Source organism: Pan paniscus, chromosome 1 (assembly GCF_029289425.2).
Source record: "Pan paniscus chromosome 1, NHGRI_mPanPan1-v2.0_pri, whole genome shotgun sequence".
In the NCBI taxonomy this organism is placed as follows: Eukaryota; Metazoa; Chordata; class Mammalia; order Primates; family Hominidae; genus Pan; species Pan paniscus.
Genome location: NC_073249.2, coordinates 126,113,039 through 126,132,676, shown reverse-complemented (window position 1 = coordinate 126,132,676; position 19,638 = coordinate 126,113,039). Strand labels below are relative to the sequence as shown.

At 34.8% G+C, this 19,638-nt stretch overlaps 1 protein-coding gene across 4 annotated transcripts in view; it reads left to right on the top strand.

Moving 5' to 3' along the window:
- Positions 1-19,638, top strand: part of SLC30A7 (solute carrier family 30 member 7) — a 105,560-nt gene that overhangs the window by 614 nt on the left and 85,308 nt on the right. For 3 of the 4 annotated variants that reach the window (XR_010110792.1, XM_055115495.2, XM_008960569.5), the window contains exons 2-6: positions 56-157; positions 10,284-10,397; positions 14,482-14,569; positions 15,531-15,657; positions 17,089-17,232. Coding sequence is in view for 3 of the 4 variants with exons in the window: in XM_008960569.5 (XP_008958817.1) it covers positions 56-157; positions 10,284-10,397; positions 14,482-14,569; positions 15,531-15,657; positions 17,089-17,232 (575 nt within the window). In the remaining variant the exon portion in view is untranslated. Of the gene's footprint in view, positions 1-55; positions 158-1,254; positions 10,102-10,283; positions 10,398-14,481; positions 14,570-15,530; positions 15,658-17,088; positions 17,233-19,638 lie in introns of those variants that run through there. The other variant, XM_055115501.2, reaches the window with a different exon arrangement.

The following is a 19,638-nucleotide window of genomic DNA, read 5'->3' as shown; positions in this document are numbered from 1 at the left end:
GGGTCCCGGCACCTCCTTAACTCTCCCGGCTCTTTTCCACGTGTATCATTCCCAGGTCTATACTGTCCGACAAGACTTCCCGGAACCTGTTTTTCTTCCTGTGCCTGAACCTCTCTTTCGCTTTTGTGGAACTACTCTACGGCATCTGGAGCAACTGGTAACCAAAGGGGAAAATGGTTTGGGCGGAAGCTGGGTGTGAGGGAGACGAAGCACTGTTTGCTTAATGCCACGTAGCTCCTCACCAGGAGGTTCAGGTCCTACCTTTGTTACCTACCTCTGCTGCTGAGTTGCTTTCTCATACCCACACCAATCTGGTAGGGCTACAGTTCTTGAGTAAGATCTGGGCCTATCCTGTGCAACCTCTCTTGTCACGCTCCCCTCCAGTTCCATCAGACAAGACTGACAAGCCCCTCCTTATTTTAGCAGATGGGCAGAATCCTTCATTTCTAATTGTAGGCCTTAGGTTTACCCACTTTGTTGGAATTGGGAGAAACTTGTTTGCTGCCTCTCTCGGGGGGGAGTGGCATTTGGATTTCACCCTTAAGATTCTGAGAGAGTATATCTGAGATGTTCTACTTAGTTTGTTATTGGGGCTTGGAATGGGAGGTTTTATAAAGTGATATCGGGAGGAATATGTGTCATTCTCTTCTCTCTTTAATGCCGAAACTGTCTCATGATTTTCCTGTAGTCTTAACTGCGATGTAAAAATCCCATATAGTTTCTAGAAACAACATTTCTTGGGTTTTGGTGGCACCTTTGAGGGTTTTTGTTTTTTTTGAAACATCCTTAGGAGGAGGAAAATCTAGTGTGTAACTCTGTGGCAGTGAAGTTACTATTATTCAGGTATTTGCTGTTGAGTAACTTAAGGTCTTATGAAGTTGTTCTGCTAACAAGACTGTCACACTCCTAGGTGTACTAATTCTGTCTTTAGATCCCATACTCCTTCAAAAATCTGATGAAAGCCAATACTCAGAATTGTACATAAAGCTTCAGGATGTTGTTGGGTTCCCTGTACTAAATCTTGGACTCTAGATTAAGAACCTGTTTTCTATTTATTAAATAGACTTAGTCTCTGTTGTTTAAGACCCATTTTCAGAGAAAATTGCTGTCCTTGATCTTCTGTTGAGATCAAACATTGACAGGTAATATCACCAGGTTTTGTGACATGTATACTTTTATATAATGCTTGGGCTTCTTTCAATTCAACCGTCAATTCAGTTCTATAAAAAATACTCAATAACCAGCAGATTATGAAGGTTATTGGTTTAGTCAGCAGTTGGGTATAAAGGCATATTGGCACAATGAAATCTTAATATATGTAATAACCATTTTGAATCCTTTGGGAATCAGATGTGTTAATTTGAAGGATACCCCATCATAGATTAATTTTTTAATCCCATAGTATTAACACACTTTAATATACTGTAGATGTTGAAAGCACTTGTACTTGAATAATCATACTTTATCATAAATATATAATATTTACAGTATATTTTACATTTTTCTCTTCCTAAATTATGCCAAATTAATTTTGGGATATGTGCTGATTGTATCAGGAGTGTATCATAGCTTGTATATGCATATTTTGTATCAAGAGTGTATCATAGCTTATATATGCATATTTTGCTACAGATAGTTTCTATTGCAGTGTTTCACTATGGCTTTCCATTGCATAAGTCACTCTGTGAAATATCTCATTCAAGAGATTCACACTTGAAGTTCCTAAACCACCTTTCATGGAAAGTTAAGTATATAGTAACTCTTTTGATCTGTAGAGATCTGTTGGGGAGATTACCAGAACCATTATTTTTTAAGTCAGTATGCATCAGTGCATAACAAAAACATCAGTTGTAGGTGACTTGTTCTTTTACCCTTAGGGGACTTGCTTTTCTTTACTGGTGCAGCTTATATACTGTTTTTCATTGTGTTATGTCTTCTAGCTAGATTTGAAATCTAGCTCCAGTGCGTGTTGTACTTAGTTCATTTAGCACGTATCCGTCATCTCATGCCTATTTATGTTAATCTCCAGATCTACAACCAATTATTCTTAAATATTAATTTTTAATACAGATCTCTTCTCATTGATATTTGGGCAGATTTAGGCATTTCTCTGGCCTTTTAATAATCTGGCTTTCTGTGTTTTATTTAGACACCAAAATTTTTAGTTCCTTTTGTTGACTGATCAATAATTTCTTTATATGACCAGAAGATTATCTGTGTTCCTGTAGGTTATATTAGCTTTTCAGTTCCTTGATTAAATTTCTTCCAAAACTCATTTTGTGTATTAAAGTCAATTCCGTGTTGAATTTCATTCTGTAAAAATAAATTTCAACTTGTTGAGAACATGAAATAACCAAGAATTTTTTTCCTATAGAGGACTGAAACGTGAATAAAACACTCACTTCACAAATAAAGGTTCATAGAAGCAGTTGATCTAATTTTAACAAATGTTAAATTGTTCTGGTTCTTTTTCAGAGCCTTCATTTTAAAGGAAGAACTTAATTATAGTTGATTTATATTTTAGATGATGAGTAGGTCTCTTCAGTGGAACAATAGGTAGTTGTTGTGTGTTTTTCCCCTCAATAAATATCTGCTACCTTTCACCTTCCCACTAGAACGTAAACTGTATTAATGTAGGGATCTTTTCTATCTTATGCAGGCACTTCAGTACATAGCACATAGTGGATGCTTAATACATATTTGCTAAATGAAAGAATGAGGGAATAATTAATATATGGAATTATACTACCTATACTAAAAATGGTAACTACCCCGTTAAGGAAAAACAGCAATGACAAAACATTAAATTCCATTCTCTCACTCTTAGAAATTGGGAGGAAAATGGTAGAAATTCTATGTGATTTTTCCCTTCCTTCTAGTATTTTATTTTTCATTTACTAATTTATTGTTGAGTAACTGACTAATCTCAAGGTAACATAGTGTAACAATGTGGTTTTGTATCATCTACGGTTAAGTTTGTTTTCAAGTTACAGAAAAACTCTGCACACCTGTAATCTCAGCTACATGGAGGCTGAGACACCAGCATTCCTTGAACCTGGGAGGCAGAGGTTGCAGTGAGCCGAGATTGAGCCACCGCCCCACAGCCTGGGCAACAGAGTAATACTCTGTTTCAAAACAAAACAAAAACCTAAAATAATGGTTGCTTACACAAGATAAAACTTCATTTCCAAGATGGGTGCTAGTGTTTCAGTCATCCCTGGCAGCATAATGTCTGGAATGCAGATAAAAAGAGGTAAAAGGTGTGCACTTTTTTTTTTTTTTTTTTTTTAAGATTTACCTGGATGCTAACACACAATGCTTTCACTAAAACTTTATCACATGGTCATGCCTAGTTGCAAATGTAGTCTTTATTCCACTCAACCATGTATTCTGCGGAAAGTCAAGGATTTTTTACTAAGGAAGAAAGAGAATATGTGGATAGTGTAGGTTTTGGAAGTGGGACTTGAGAGAGAGAGAGAGAGAGACAAACTAACGTGTCATCTTCTATAGTTGGAAAATTGAGGCCTAGAGTTTTTTACTTCCCAAGTGAGCAGCAGAGCCTACAGCACCTATTGTCCAAGTTTGATGTCAAAAAAACATCACACTGGTTTTTTCTAGTATCTCAATATAGTTTCTGTGTTTTTATGTTCTTACATTTGTACTTCATTATTAACAGATTTAATTTCAGTAGTATTTCTTACCAAAGCTGTTGCAACCATTTTTCCCTTAGACATAGAATCAGGTAACTCTAAAGGTTAATGTCTTTGTGTTAACAAAGTAAATATTTGTTGAAGAAATGTTTAAGACAATACCAGACATTTATTTGGTTCTACTTCAGTGTAATATTTCACAGCAGATGTTTGTAAAGTAATTTCTTAGTGAAGAAAAATACTTCTATCAATCACATGTTTTTCTATTAAAATTTTCATATATCTTAGTCTTTTAAAATCAACTTTTTCCTTCTCAAAAGGCAGCATTACTTACCAGCTTATGGTGATGGCTTTTGCTTTCCTATAATTTTATTTCCCACCTTAAAAACATAGATAAATATTCCATTTTGCTTAGAATTTTTTTTAAAGTAAGGGACTATATAATGGAATGTAGTGGAGTTCTGGGTTATTTCACTGTAACTCATTTAGTTTATTGACTTTGCTAATGTCAGGATTCTAAGAGTTTTCTAATTTCCTGATAATAAATTGATAGTGTTTTTCCCCGACTTTCCACATCATGGAAAGTACCTGGTAAGGCATTTCTGAATTATGATGATTCCTTATTTTCAATTTTGAACACGTTTAACAAACAATATAAATATACCGTTAGCTTAGTTACCAATAGACCTTTAAAACAATTTTTTATCATTGGGTATTTTAAACATATGTAAAAGTAGAGCATTTAATGGACCTCATGTACCCATCACTGAGCCTTAACATTTATCAATACATGGTCTATCTTATTTCATCTGTTGTCCCTGTCCCACCATTGGATTGTTTTAAAGCAGACACAAGATGTAATTTCTTCCATAACTATTTCATTATGCTTCTCTAAAAGATAAAATCCACCCCCTCTTAACATAACCCAAAACCATTATCACCCATGAAAATTAATGACTCATTAATATCCAGCTAGCGAGTATTCAGGAGTCCCTCATTGTCTCATAAATTCTTTTTACTTTTGGTTTTACAGATTAGAAATCAAACAAGATCCATACATAGTATTTAGCTTATATGTCTCTTAAGTTGCTCTTAATTGATAGGTTCTCTTTCTCCCTTCCTTTGTTTTTGCCTCCAATAGACCCTAAATAAAATTCTTTTCAAAAGTTTCTTTTGCCATATATTCTATTGACATTTGTGCTGTTTTTGCTTCTGTATTTATATATTCAGGTTTCTCCTTTATACACTTAGAAGTTTTCTTTTTCTTTTTTTTAAGACGGAGTCTTACTGTGTTGCCCAAGCTGGAGTGCAGTGGCGCGATCTTGGCTCACTGCAACCTCTGCCCCCTGAGTTCAAGCAATCCTCCTGCCTCAGCCTCCCAAGTAGCTGGGAGTACAGCCACGCCTGGCTAATTTTTGTATTTTTAGTAGATGGGAGTTTCTCTATGTTGACCAGGCTGGTCTCGAACTTCTGACCTCAGGTGATCCACCCACCTCAGCCTCCGGAAGTGCTGGGATTATAGGCACGAGCCACTGCGCCCGGCTGGTTTTCCATGTTAAAATGTCTTTAGAAGGTAGTCATTTAAAAAAGTTTACAAATACATTTTAGAGAAACTAGCAGTGCTTAAAGAGGAGTCTACGACAAGTAAGTGGATTTTCACAACCAGCTTCACTTTATCATGGTTTACTGAAGTTACCTTTGGTGTTTCAGTCATATAACCTTAGGTATTCTCTATGCTACCTTTATTTTTTAAGGAAATTTATGCCATATAGTTTAAATATAATTCATAATCAGAAACATTTGCTAAGATTGAATATGAGCAGTAAAATTGACCTTCCTCATAAGCAGTATTTTTACATGTGATAGGTGAGCAGAGAGCTAAAAGTAGACTGTTTTTCCCATGAGTTTGTGTATTTGCAGCTAGGTAATTTTTAAATCATGATATCAAGTTTAAGGGAAAAGATCTCATATTGCAGTGTTTTAAGAAAACATAATGTTCTTCCATCTCAGAAGAGGGAGTAGTTTTTCAGGTAGTCACATTTTATTAAGTACTAAAAATAACATTTTAATGCTAATTAAATTTACTTAAAATTTAAATAAAATTTCATTTTGATAAGTATTAAAATTGCCGTGCTATATCCACACCTCTTTAGAAGGAACCTGACTGCTATTCTGTGCAAAAAGAATTTTTATTTTTATTTTTATTTTTTGCATTACGGCAATATTTGGTCTATGTTGGATGCATATAAAGTAAATTTGTTGAAAAAAAGGAGCGTGTGTTAGTTTGCTAGTCTGGTGTAATAAAACACCACAAACTAGGTGGCTTAAACCACAGAAATTTATTGTCTCACAGTTCTGGAGATTAGAAGTCTGAGATCAAAGTGTCATCAGGATTGATTTCTTCTGAGAGCTCTGAGGAAGAATCTGTTCCATGATCTTTCTGTAGCTTCAGTTGGTTTTCTAGTAATCTTGGACAGTCTTTGGCTTGTAGGAGCATCACCTGATCTCTGCCTTATCTTTGCATGGTGATCTATGTGTCTTCTTCCAAATTTCTCTTTTTTATAAGGACACTGGATAAGGGCTCACCTTAATGACCTAATATTAACTAATTATATCTGCAATGAGCCCATTTCTAATAAAGTCACGTTCTCAGGTACTAGAGGTTAGGACTTCAACATATGAATTTGGGGGCAGGAACACAATTCAACCCATGACAGTGTTTTACTAAATATATAGTGAAATAGATAGTAAAATATAGATCAATAAATCAGTAAATATTTGTTTATATTTATTTACAATGAATGCCCTGCCTTCTAAAACTGATTACAGTAATTTAAAATAAAAGCTATATATACTAATAAAACACATTAAGAAATAAAAACATTTAGAAACCATACCTAGGGAGGAAAAAATAAATCTATTAAATATATAGTTTAATTTAGCTCCCAAAATTGACTTTTAAATTTAGTTATAAAATTCCATAAAGTGAACACAACTCTATCATTTTATCAGAGTAGAAAGATAGTTTTCTGAAATCAAATTTTAACAGTATTTTGCCATATTAATCTTTTCTTGGGGGATCGAAAACAAAATCATAGACAAGGTCTTTATTAATGGTTTTATCACAGTATAGAGAAATTCTTCACGTGAGTCTTTCATACTTCAAAATAAAGTTAAATCATTATTTTCCATGTTACATAGATGTTATGGTTCAAGTGTGTAATTTTCGGTAATTAACTATACAAGGACAAATCTTAAAATATTAAATCTAAGAGAATTGCATGAATAATATGCCCCTTACCTTGTCCTCATATATCAGTTTTATTATTCTGCTTTATCATTTATTCACCAATTCTCATTCTGCTTTGAGTTAGATGTCAGATGAGATGGTTAAAGTACTATCTGCACTTAAACTTTCTAATATATCTATATTTCAGTGGAATAAATAAGGTTCATGATAAAAGTTTAAGACATTTTCTAAAATCTTTTGTAATGATTTGGCAGAGGTTTATAAATTATTGTGCTTTTTCTTGTTGGTAAATGATGTGCTTTGACTTAGTTTCTAATTATATAATTATTCCAAATTATGAGAAAAATTTAAAAGCATGCTTTTTCCGTATGTGTGAAGAATGTTTTTGACTTTTAGTTTGTAGCACTTCCAACTGATGAAAACTCTAGCATCTAGCCAAATATTAAGAGGTATGGGTTGTGCTTGGGAACACCAGGTATTATAAGCATTAATAATAGTTAATAATAATGTAATTTATTAATAATTAGCAATAGGAATATTAATGTGGTTTTAATGTGACAAGCATTGTGGTAAATGTTTCATATATATTAATTATAACAATTATGACACTTTTATACTATTACTCTATTGAAGTGATGGCTAAATTGAGGCACAAAGAAGTTAAGTAACTTACTGGTCACGGAACTAGTAAATTTGGAGCTGGGATTTGAACCCAGATACTCTGACTTCAGAAGCTTGTTTTTAAAGACTGAACTGATGATTGCTTTCAGAAGATTTTTATTGACTCCTCTTCAAGTTCATGGATTTCTTTCCTCAGCTGTGTCCAGTCTGTGATAAGCCAATTGGAAGAATTCTTTATCGCTGATAACTTGTTTTTTGTTTCTAGTATTTCCATTTGATTGTTTTTTATATTTCCCACTTCTCTACCAAATTCCCCACTGGTTCATATTTTTTGTCCACTTTTTCCGTAGATCCTTTAGCATATTAATTAGAGTTTATGATAGCTCCAGTATCTGGGTCAATATCTTGGTCTGGTTCTGTTAACTGCTTTCTCCACAGTGACTTCTTTTTTTTTTGGCTCTTTGTGTATTTTGAAATTTTTTAAATCAAATATTGGACATTATGAGTAAAAAACAGTAGATACTGAGGTAATAGTATTTATGATCGGAAATAGGTATGCCTTGTCTGTCAGACCACTAGTTGGTTGGACTTTGTGCTTTTAGTAATCTCTGTATGGTGCCTGTGCCACAGAAGCTCTTTTCTTCATGCTCTTACTCCTGCCCAAGCTATAGACTGCTGTTGCTTGTTACTCAGTACCCAGTTTATGGTGAAGGCAGAGGGGTATTTGTTAACTTTAACCCAAAGCCTCTGTCTTTGGTAGATTCTGTAAGCCTCAACCTCAGGGGTATGATTTTGTCAACATTTTTACTCCTTCTCCTGTAATAGCCAAACTCTACTGTGTGTATGTTTATGGTCCTGGATGGAGACAACTTTCCTGCTCCATTCTCAGTGGTAGCAGAACGTCTGCTTTGTGTTGGTAGAGGATTTCCTGCCCTTCTTTTGGTGGCTTTTCTTAGTGGGTGCTTTAGTATGTATAATATTAATCTTTAAATTATCACAAATAATATGTCATTTCATGTATCTGATAAGAACCTTACAATAATACACTTTGATTTTTTTATTCCATTCTGTGTGCTATTATTGTCATACCTTAGGTTGTTGACGGTATTTTTTTTCTCTTTCAATACTTTAAAGGTGTTGCTCCATTGCATTCTGGCTTGAATAGTTTCTGAAGAAAAACATGCTATAAATTTTATCTTTTTTTTTAAATTTAATTTTTCTCTTTTTTCCCCTCTGGTTTTCAAAGATTTTTTTATTTCTCTTTGATGTTTAGTGGTTTGTGAAGTGTGCAGGGTTTTTTCCTCACTTGGGTTCATTAAGCTTCTTGGATCTGTGATTTATTTTCTTTTATGAATTTCAGAAAACTCTGAAACATTTTCTCTTTAAATACTTTTCCTATCCCTTTCTTTTTTTCTTTTCGGTTCCTGAGACTCTAAATACATGTATTTTAGTATGTTTGATACTTCCAGACAGGTTTGGGATGCTCTGCTTTTTTTGTTTGTCTGTTTGTTTCCACTCCCTTTTCTCTTTGTGTTGCACTTTGTTTAACTTCTTTTGACCTAACTGATTCTTTCTCTCTTGTGTCCAGTCTGCTCAGAAGCCCATGACTGTTATTCCTCCATATTGTAATTTTTAAAAAATTATCATTTCCATTATATTCTTTTATAGTTTTTATCTGCAGAAATTCTTCATTTGTTAATGAATTTTCTCTGACTTTATACCACATCCTTTGACATATTAATTGTATTTGTTTTTAAAGTCCTATCTAATTGTTCCAACATCGGGGCCATTTCTAGTTCTGTTGACTGTTGTAGCTCTTAACAATGAGTCTCTCTTTTTTTCTTTCTTGATTTTGTCATTGAGTGCTGGACATTCTGTTTAAAAGAATAATAGAGACTGTATATGTCCAGAAATGGGCACACCTATTTTTCTGTCTGGCCGTTAGTATGGGACTTTTGAAACTATCTGCTCAGTAGTCGAACTGGGGTTGAGCTGGGTTTTGTGTTTTGTTATTGCTGATTTCAACAAATCACAGTCTTTGAATTTTTCGGTGGTTCCTACTACTTTGTGATTAGTATTGGATTTGGAGTACTGCAGGATTTTTTCAGGGTTCTTGCTCCACTCTCAGCTTTTAGCAAGTTCTGCACATATCTCTTTGTGCTCTCACTGGTAGTTTGCTGTTCCTTATACTTTATTCAAGACTTGGTGGGGAGGGTGGGACTAGGTTCTCTTGTTGTATCCCTAGTCAGGCAAGCCTGTGCACCTCAGTGTCAGGGTGAGTATTAATGATCTTGCAGCTCTCCCTCTCTCCCAGCCTGTCCCCACTGTCCTCAGCCTGGTATCAAAAGGGTGGAGCAGGATACTCAACAATAGCAGACCTTTGCTTTGTAAGATCCTGGGTGCAAGCAGGTATCAGCCTCGTCCCAGTAGTAGATGGTTTTTTTTTTCCTACCTCTCTTTCAGTGGCAGCTGACCTTTGCAAGTGACCAAGGAGTGGTCACATTCCTACCCCTCACCCAGCAGCAGATGGTTTTTGTTTCTACCTCTCTCGCAGCAGCTGGGCTTTTCCTTGTGCAGGAGGTACGAGGGTTTACTTTTTAGATATTTAAAACTTATCCTCAAAGCTATCTATATAGCATATTTAAATTGTTGTTTTAGATGGTTAATTCCTGATGAACAAAGGCTGAATCTTAGACTTTCAGAGAAAGATGCCTACTGTTTGGTTTTTATTATAATTTGTCAATGTGTTTGTTCTTTTCCAGCTTAGGCTTGATTTCCGACTCTTTTCACATGTTTTTCGATAGCACTGCCATTTTGGCTGGACTGGCAGCTTCTGTTATTTCAAAATGGAGAGATAATGATGCTTTCTCCTATGGGTAAGACTTTAAGAAAAAAAATCTTTTTATTGAAGTATAAGATATACACAAAAAAACACTAATCTTAAGCTCAGTGACTTGTTACAAATTGAACACAGGTGTAACTTTTGAATCTTTGAAGCCCCCACTCAGGCCTCTTCGAGTTCCTACCTCCCCAAGGGTAACCACTTTCATGACTTCATGGATGAGTTTTTGAATAGTATATAATTGGAATCTACAGTAATTTGTTGAGATTGTTACCATATAGAGGAATTTCTCAACTTTTTTTTTGAAAAAGAAAGTTTTAGTATATGAAAATAGGATTTTTTTTTTGCTTTTGCTTTTTTCTTTTTGAATGGATACTTTGCTGTTGATTTATTTAAAATCATTTTCTAATATGGTTTTATATTATGTTCTTTAGCTCTGCTTTTATGTAACAGTTCTTATATGCTTGCTGAGTCGGACAATTAATCAAATATTTCTAGAGTATCTCTATGCTGAAGGGACTACATTGGATCATCTTAGAGGCATAATTTGATTTCTGCCACCTCTGATTGGAGGAAGCAGTGGATTTTTCATTATTTGATTACATTGCCTGAGTGTTTCCTTTTTTGAGTTCATAGAATATTTTGCAGTATAGCTATATATATGTGTAAGCAGAGCTCAGGATGCATACTCTGTTTCTTTCTCTTCCCCACCCCTTTGTCTCTCCTATTCCCTCTCTCTTCTGCTTTCTTACTAATTCTTCCCCTCTGTCCTTTTCCTCCTCTTCTCTTCCTTTCCCCTGTGAGTGCTCTTTTACATTCTCTTCCTTCTTCATCTGTCTCTCATATTTTCTGTCTCTCACTCTTGTTCCCTTCCTCAGCCTCTTACTCTCTCTTATCTTCTCCTGAACTCCCTTTTCCTTCTCTTGTCTTTGCTTCTTGTCGCTTGGGCTTGTGCTCATGCTCTTTTTTCCTCTCTCTTCCTTCTTCTGTCCCCCTATACCTTTCCTGTCTTATTCTTTGTTTTCTCCTGGTCTTTTCCTTTACCTTTTAACCCTTTATCTGTCAGGCTCAATCTCTCCTCCTCCTCTTCTCTTAACTTCTTTAGCTCTATTTCTTTTTTGTCTCCCTTTCCAAGTCTCTCTTTCCTTCCTTCACTGATTCTCCTTCCCTGAGCTCTCCCTTTCCGGTGCAGTTTCTCTCTCTCTCTCCCTGTCCTTTTTACAGCCATCTTCTTTCATGTACTGTCTCTTAGGCCTCTTGTTATGTCTTTTACTCTCGGTCCTTCACTGCTCCCTCTTTCTCCCTGGCTTGGCTTCTTTCCTTTAGCAGGCACACACTCTTTCTTTCACATGCTCTTGTTCTGTTTAGATATTTATTGAGGGTCCACATGAGTCAAATACTTTTCTAGTTCTAATGATGTAAAAATGATCTAATGATGTAAAAACATGCCTCCTGCCTTGCCGGAACTTGTCTCTTGGGCAAACAGTTCTGTAAAAATACAGTATAGCTATATATTGTGACAGTTGCCAAAAAGGAGATGTGGAGTTCTGTGGCAGAACTTGCTGATTTTAGTTATAAGCAAGGGATATGGTTATTTTTGAAATTATAAAAAGTGAGCCAAAAAATACTAATTGTACATTTTATAGTATAGAGCAGTAGATCCTATATATCTATAAATTCAAACAGCTTGACAGCTCAGATAAGAATGCTTTTTATGGCATGATATTGGTGATATGCAAATAATTTAAACAGTAGTTACTAAAAGATTCTTAAGTATATTTTAGATTATTAAAGAAAGATTATATCCAAAGTTATAATTTTTGTTGGAAAATTAGTAATTTATTTATATTATATATCAGAAATCTAATTAGAATAGCTTATTCAACAATCTTTCTGAATAAACAGTAGCTGACTATTAAAAATTCTCAGTTCTTTAACGCTTAGATTTTCTATTGTTTCCAATTTAGAATGTATTGTCTCCTGCTCTAAAATGGTTTTTAGAAATAGCTTTGAATACCTTCAGTACCATAGCAGATTTTAATGTTCAGCTTTAGCTAGTTGATGTAAGAGAATAATATTCTTTCCACCTTTAATTTAATCCTTTTCTCTCTTTATGTGTGTGTGTGTGTTTTCTTTTGGGAAAGATTAAAGAATAAAAGCTGGTACAATATTTAACACTATGAATAATTGGTATAGTAATAAGTAGCATCATTTGTAAACTACTGGTGTCAGTGAATCAAAATGACACTGATTAATTCACGTTAAGCATAGGGTTGAATTCTCATAACCTCCCACCCTAATTCAGGATGACTGCAGTAGCTGACTGACTCTGCAATAGAAGAAAGAGTTGGGGAATATGAGAGCAAGCAAGGACTTTTAAGTATTTCTTTATATAAAAGTCATCTTTGTGTCTTGCCACACTCTTATTTTTTAAAGAGCGAAGCCAGTTTAAAAGTAATATATATCCAGTAGGTAGACAGATACTTACATACATGCGTATATACATATGTACCTATACTTAAATCTTTTCTATTTTTCTTCCTGGCTCAAGAATCTAAACACTAGCCATACTTAATTAGGCAACAGCACATTCATGAATTACATGTTCTAATTCTAAGACCTACTCAATCTGTTAAGTAAGCACAGATATTTGTAAAGGCAAATGTGTTTAGTTTTCGCGTGGTTTTGTTTTGAACCCACAACCAAGTTTAACAAATATATCTTAAACTCAAGCTAATTAAATCACTCCAACATTTTATCTGAACTTAGATAGCACACCTACTAAGCCAGGAATTAGAAACAAAAAGATGCCTGAAAAACATTCTTGCCTTTGATCTTGAAATCTGGTAGAAGTCAAGCACAAAAGGTTTTCAGTCAAGCATTAGTTATGGGACTACAAGGGTAGATTAAAAGAAAATACTTTTTACTTTTGGATAGTAACCCTGCTGATTTATTAGATAAATTCCTAAGTGTAGGCTGTGGAATGCTGGTTGCAAATTATTTGAATTTAATGAACTTTTCTCCAGGAAAAAAAAATAGTTTTGACAAGTAATATGTTATTTGGATGTGTTAGAAGATAGAAATATGCATTATTTCTGGCATAGAAATACATACTATGTTGGAATGCACTTGACAGGACAAACTCCAACATAACTTGATAGAGTACATTTTCAAGAATTCTCTTTAAAAATATTTTTACAGTAAAAATCGTTATTACCTAGAAGTTAACATAGAAACCTAGGAAAAGCACGAGTTTTGATGCTCTCATTATATTGTTTAAGGACCAGGGTGGTTAATTACTGTTAGCACCCCTTGAATGATGTTTGAACATGTAAAAATGCTAAGTTAAAGTTGTTTCTGATGACTTTAACTAAGCCAAATATACGATATAGAAAAATAAAATCTTTCCCCAATGCTTCACACAGGTAGGAAGCAGAAAGCTTCAGAACTCCATGGAACAAAAGACAGGTATTTTAAAAATAGTTTAATTAGAATTATGTGAAGCTAAAATTGATTCTAAAAATAGGTAATTGAAAGTTTATGCTAAATTTATTAATCTTAGAAAAAGTGTTAGAAATATAAATCTCAAGTTGTCTCTGGCATAAGTCAGAAATAATTTTATTTTCCTTCAGATCGAAGGTCTGCTTTCCAAAGGTTTGAAAGCTAAAAGGTACAAAGCAGAAAGCATAAGGAGTTCTTAGAAAAAGAGAAATTAATAAGTTTAAAAAACCCCCTTTTCCAAACCCTTTCTTCTACTTTTTAGCCGTTAATCCTTCTTTCTTTGTCCACTTGTCTGGTTCTGTTTTTCCTTCTCCACTAGCAACTTGAGATTTAAATTTCTGTGAAAGGTCTTTCTAAAACTACTTACTCTAAGAAGATCTTTGGATTGGCTTGTAAAAATCTGTTTTGTGGCATTCTGCTTTTGAACAATTCATACTAATTCGTTTCCTGATTTCTACTATATATAAAATAAAATGCACTGTACTATAAACACTAGGGCTTCGCTGGCCACTTATAACCATGTAATATGGTTTGGAATCTCTGAATGTATGTAATTTTACGATTTAATTTTTAAGAAATAACATAATAATTCAGTTATTTACTTTGTTCCTCTTTAGGTATGTTAGAGCGGAAGTTCTGGCTGGCTTTGTCAATGGCCTATTTTTGATCTTCACTGCTTTTTTTATTTTCTCAGAAGGAGTTGAGGTATAGTAGATAATTATTAAAGTCAGTAAATTACATTTCTGTAATGAAAATGTTTATTAAAGATATATGTAACAGCTTTTTTCAACTATTATTAAATATTGTGGACAATCTTAGATTAGATATGTGTGTACAAGAGGAGCTTATAAAATAGTTGAAAAATTAAATATATATGAATCTTCTTGGAATTGAAAACAATTAAATGATAGTGCTTTACAAGTTATAGATGAAGTGTTAATACTGTGAAATGTAGAGGCACAATCTGGATAGTGAGGTCAATAGGGAAGTATTTCTAAAGAAATTAGAACCAGTCAATCTTTAACATTTGGCGTATTTTTTAAAAAGGAAGAAAACTTAAAGATTAGTGAACTTAAAATGAAATGCAGTATTTTTTTTTTTATTTTTTATTTATTTAGTTTTTGAGACAGAGTCTCACTCTGTTGCCCAAGCTGGAGTGCAGTGGCGCGATCTCGGCTTACTGCAACTTGCGCCTCCTGGTGTAAGCGATTCTCCTTCCTCAGCCTCCTGAGTAGCTTGGATTACAGGAGCCCACCACCATGCCCAGCTAATTTTTTTTTATTTTTAGTAGAAACGGGGTTTCACCATGTTGGTCAGGCTGGTCTTGAATTCCTGACCTCAAGTGATCCGCCTGCCTCAGCCTCCCGAAGTGCTGAGATTACAAGTGTGAGCCATGAAAGGCAGTATTTTAAGATACCACATAAGAACAAATTTTGGACCAAATATTTATGCTTTTAAATATTTGTATTTATTTTAAAATAGTAATTGTTACTTTTTCTACAGTATGTGAGCACTGGTTTTATTTCTATCAACTGTTTTGGGAGATTTTTTTTAGTGCTTTTAATTCCAAAAATAACTGAAAGTGTTTAATGTTGTCTTATGATTTTGTTAGTTGATCAATCAGAAATAATATCAATGCTATTTGTTTGTATTATGTGTTTTCTAGAGAGCATTAGCCCCTCCAGATGTCCACCATGAGAGACTGCTTCTTGTTTCCATTCTTGGGTTTGTGGTAAACCTAATAGGAATATTTGTTTTCAAACATGGAGGTCATGGACATTCTCATGGCTCTGGTATGATGGTTAGGACACTTTGTTTCTTCATTTTCTACTAGGTTTCTGTCATAATTATTTACTTGAGAGAATTAAGTTAAACTATACTGATTTCTGATGTCAACAGACTATGTGAATATCTTCCTGAACTATCCCTTTCACTTCTTTATGCCCCTCCATCTCATTGCCTTCTCAGAGCTGTGCTTGTTATCATGGATCCCACCAGACCTCAGTAGCTTATCTGTTTAGTGTGATATCATTTATATAAAATAGACAAATATCAGAAAACCACAAAACAAATCTACTTATCAGAAAGTTTTGTGTGGGCTGGGCACAGTGGCTTACACCTATAATTCCAGCACTTTGGGAGGCCAAGGCAGATGGATCACTTGAATCCAGGAGGTTGACACCAGCCTGGGCGATATGGCGAAACCCCATCTCTACAAAAAAATACAAAATTAGCCAGGTATGCTGGGTGACAGAGTGAGACTCCATCTCAAAAAAAAAAAAAAAACAAAAAAACAGGCATGATGGCGCATGCCTGTAGTCTTAGCCACTCAGGAGGTTGAGATGGGAGAGTCGCTTGAGCCCGGGAGGTGGAGGTTGCAGCGAGCCGAGATCATGCCACTGCACTCCAACCTGGGTGACAGAGCAAGACTCTGTCTAAAAAAAAAAAAAAAGTGTGTGTGTTTATGAAATGTACTATGTAAATATGTCTTGGAGATCCTCATAGTCATGATTTTTTCATATAGTGCAGTGCTGGATTTAATTTCCTGGTATTTAGAATTTTTGTAAAAGTGATATTTTTGACTTGGATAGCATCCACTCTTTTTCTGTCCTTTAGAATAGCCTGTATAAGATGTTTCTCGGTGGTTTAGTCGTTTTTAGGTATGCTGTGGAGAAAGGATTCTGCATTCTTTTGCATTTAGCTTTTTCTACCTGCTTTAATGTAATTTTACTGATTCTGTTACCAAATGCAGCAGCTTTCTTGTGTCTGCCTTAATGTGAGCATTTGCATATGTCTTGTTAATCTTTGTTAGTGTGTGTAATAGTACTTTGAAAAATTTTGGGCATGAATTTTGTCTTTGTTGTTTACTGCCTCATCTCCTGTGCCTAGAACGATTCCTATAATAGAAAATGTTACCAATAAATATTTCTCAAATGAAGGAATATCATTATCTGACCTCTTTGGAGATATCTGTATACTTCCAGTCAGTACTTATTTTCATTTCCAGTAAGGTCTATCACTTTCCTCTATGCTTTCATTACCTTCTGGTACTCCATAGCAGAAACTCAGGATTGTTTTAACAAACGTGTAACACTTTTTACAAGTAAATGTTTATTGAATTGATCTGAGTTTAGAGCTGATTCTTTGCGCTAGTGTCAGTATAATTGTAACCATTTATATAATATATTTTTACATACCTTCTGTCCTAACACTTTGTTTTCTAGGCCATGGACACAGTCATTCCCTCTTTAATGGTGCTCTAGATCAGGCACATGGCCATGTTGATCATTGCCATAGCCATGAAGTGAAACATGGTGCTGCACATAGCCATGATCATGCTCATGGACATGGACACTTTCATTCTCATGGTGAGTACAGCCTAGAGACAAATGGACAGCCTCCAAATAAACAAGAGTTTCGTGGATTACTTTTCCTAGTTGAAATAGTTTATTAAAAAGATACCCAATCGGCCGGGCGCGGTGGCTCACGCCTGTAATCCTAGCACTTTGGGAGGCCGAGACGGGCGGATCACGAGGTCAGGAGATCGAGACCATCTTGGCTAACACGGTGAAACCCCGTTTCTACTAAAAATACAAAAAATTAGCCGGGCGTGTTGGCGGGCGCCTGTAGTCCCAGCTACTTGGGAGGCTGAGGCAGGAGAATGGCATGAACCTGGGAGGCGGAGCTTGCAGTGAGCCGAGATCGCGCCACTGCACTCCAACCTGGGAGACACAGCGAGACTCCGTTTCAAAAAAAAAAAAAAAAAAAAAGATACCCAATCAACTTCTTTTCTAATGAATCAGTCTAAATGGTTCCCAGGGCTAGTTTATTTTTTGTATAGCATGAAATTAACTCAGTTTTAAGGCAGTGGATGTTCGCTTTTTTCCAGGGGGTATATCATAATAAAATGCCACTTTTTTATGTATTTATTTTTAATTTTTGTGGGTACATAGTAGGTGTATATATTTATGGGTTACATGAGACATTTTGGTATAGGCATGTAATACATAGTAATCACGTAAGGGTAAATGGGGTTTCCATTCCCTCAAGCATTTATCCTGTGTTATAAACAATCCAATTATACTCTTGGTTATTTTAAAATGTACAATGAAATTACAAATTGACAATAGTCACTCTGTTGTGCTAGCAAATACTAGGTCTTATTCGTTCAACTATTTTTTTGTACTCATTAACCATCCCCCTTTCCCTCCCCCCAAATGCCACTATTTTAAATGAGTACTAGTGAATGAGGAACAATTGCATTTTAGGAAATGAAAATCATAATTTTTTAAGCATCACGAGGCCTTTTGTGCTATATTGGCTTATAAAAATATGGTAGAGGTTTTCAATTTTTCACATTTGTATTATAATTTTTGATGTCTGTCACCTGATGTTTACCTCTATGTTTTTTTTAGAAATCTTTGGATGCTAACTTATATAGCATTGGGTACTAAGTTATGAGGTGTTTATCAACTTAATATTTTATTTTGAATTATATTTTACATAGTTTATAAAGTATAGCTTAATGGAAGCTGCTTGGGTGATACAATTTGATTACTCTCAATAGAGTGTATGCTTAAGTATTATCTTGTATTTGCAACATAGACAGAATCCTAAAGCTTTAGAATTGAAAATATGAAAGGGACCTTGAAGAGTGAGCCTTCTAAGCCCTTCATTTTTCAGTCTTTGAAATTTTTCCATGAGGCAAGAAAATAGCTTGAACCCAGGAGGCGGAGGTTGCAGTTAGCTGAGATCACGCTACTGCACTCCAGCCTGGACAACAGAGCTAGACTCTGTCTAAAAAAAAAAAAATTTCTAACTACTCTATTGAGATATGATTGACATATGAAAACAGATAAATATTTAATGTATACAACTTGATGAGTTTGAGGTAAGTATGCACCCATGAAACCATCACCATGATTTCTCCAATAAACATATCCGTTCCCACTGAAAGTTTCCTCCTACTCTCAATTCTTTCTTTTCTTTTTTCTTTTCTTTTCTTCTTTCTTTCCCTCCCTTCCTCCCTTCTTTTCTTTTCTTCTTTCTTTCCCTCCCTCCCTTCCTCCCTTCTTTTCTTTTCTCTTTTCTTTTCTTTCTTTCTTTCTTTCTTTTTTCTTTCTTTCTTTCTTTCTTCTTTTGCAGTAAGAGCACTTAACATAAGATCTACACTCTTGGCAGATTTTTAAGTATACAATACAGTATTAGCTATGGGCACTATGCCATACAAATCCCTAGGACCTATTTATTTGGCACAACTGAAACTTTGTACCCTTTGACTAATATTTCCCCTTTTCCAACTTCCTCCAACCACTGGCAACCACTATTCTATTCTCTGTTGCAATGAGTTTGACTATTTTAGATTCCTTATATAAGTGATATAAATGTAGTATTTGTCCTTCTGTGTCTAGCTTATTTCACTTAGCATAATGTCTTTCAGGATCATTCATGTGTCAAAATTAGAAGGATTTCTTTCTTTCTTTAAGGCTGAATGATATTCCATTGTATGTATATACCACATTGCTTTATCCATTCATCTGTTGATGGACATTTAGCTTGCTTCCATGTCTTGGCTATTGTGAATAATGCTGTAGTGAATACAGAAGTGCAGATATCTCTTTGAGCTCTTGATTTCAATTCTCATGGATATATACCCAGTTTGCTGATCATACGGTAGTTCCATTATTGTTTTTTTGAGGACCCTGCATACTGTTTTCCATAGTGTCTGCACCAGTTTACATTGCCACCAGTAGTATACAAGGGTTTCCTTTTCT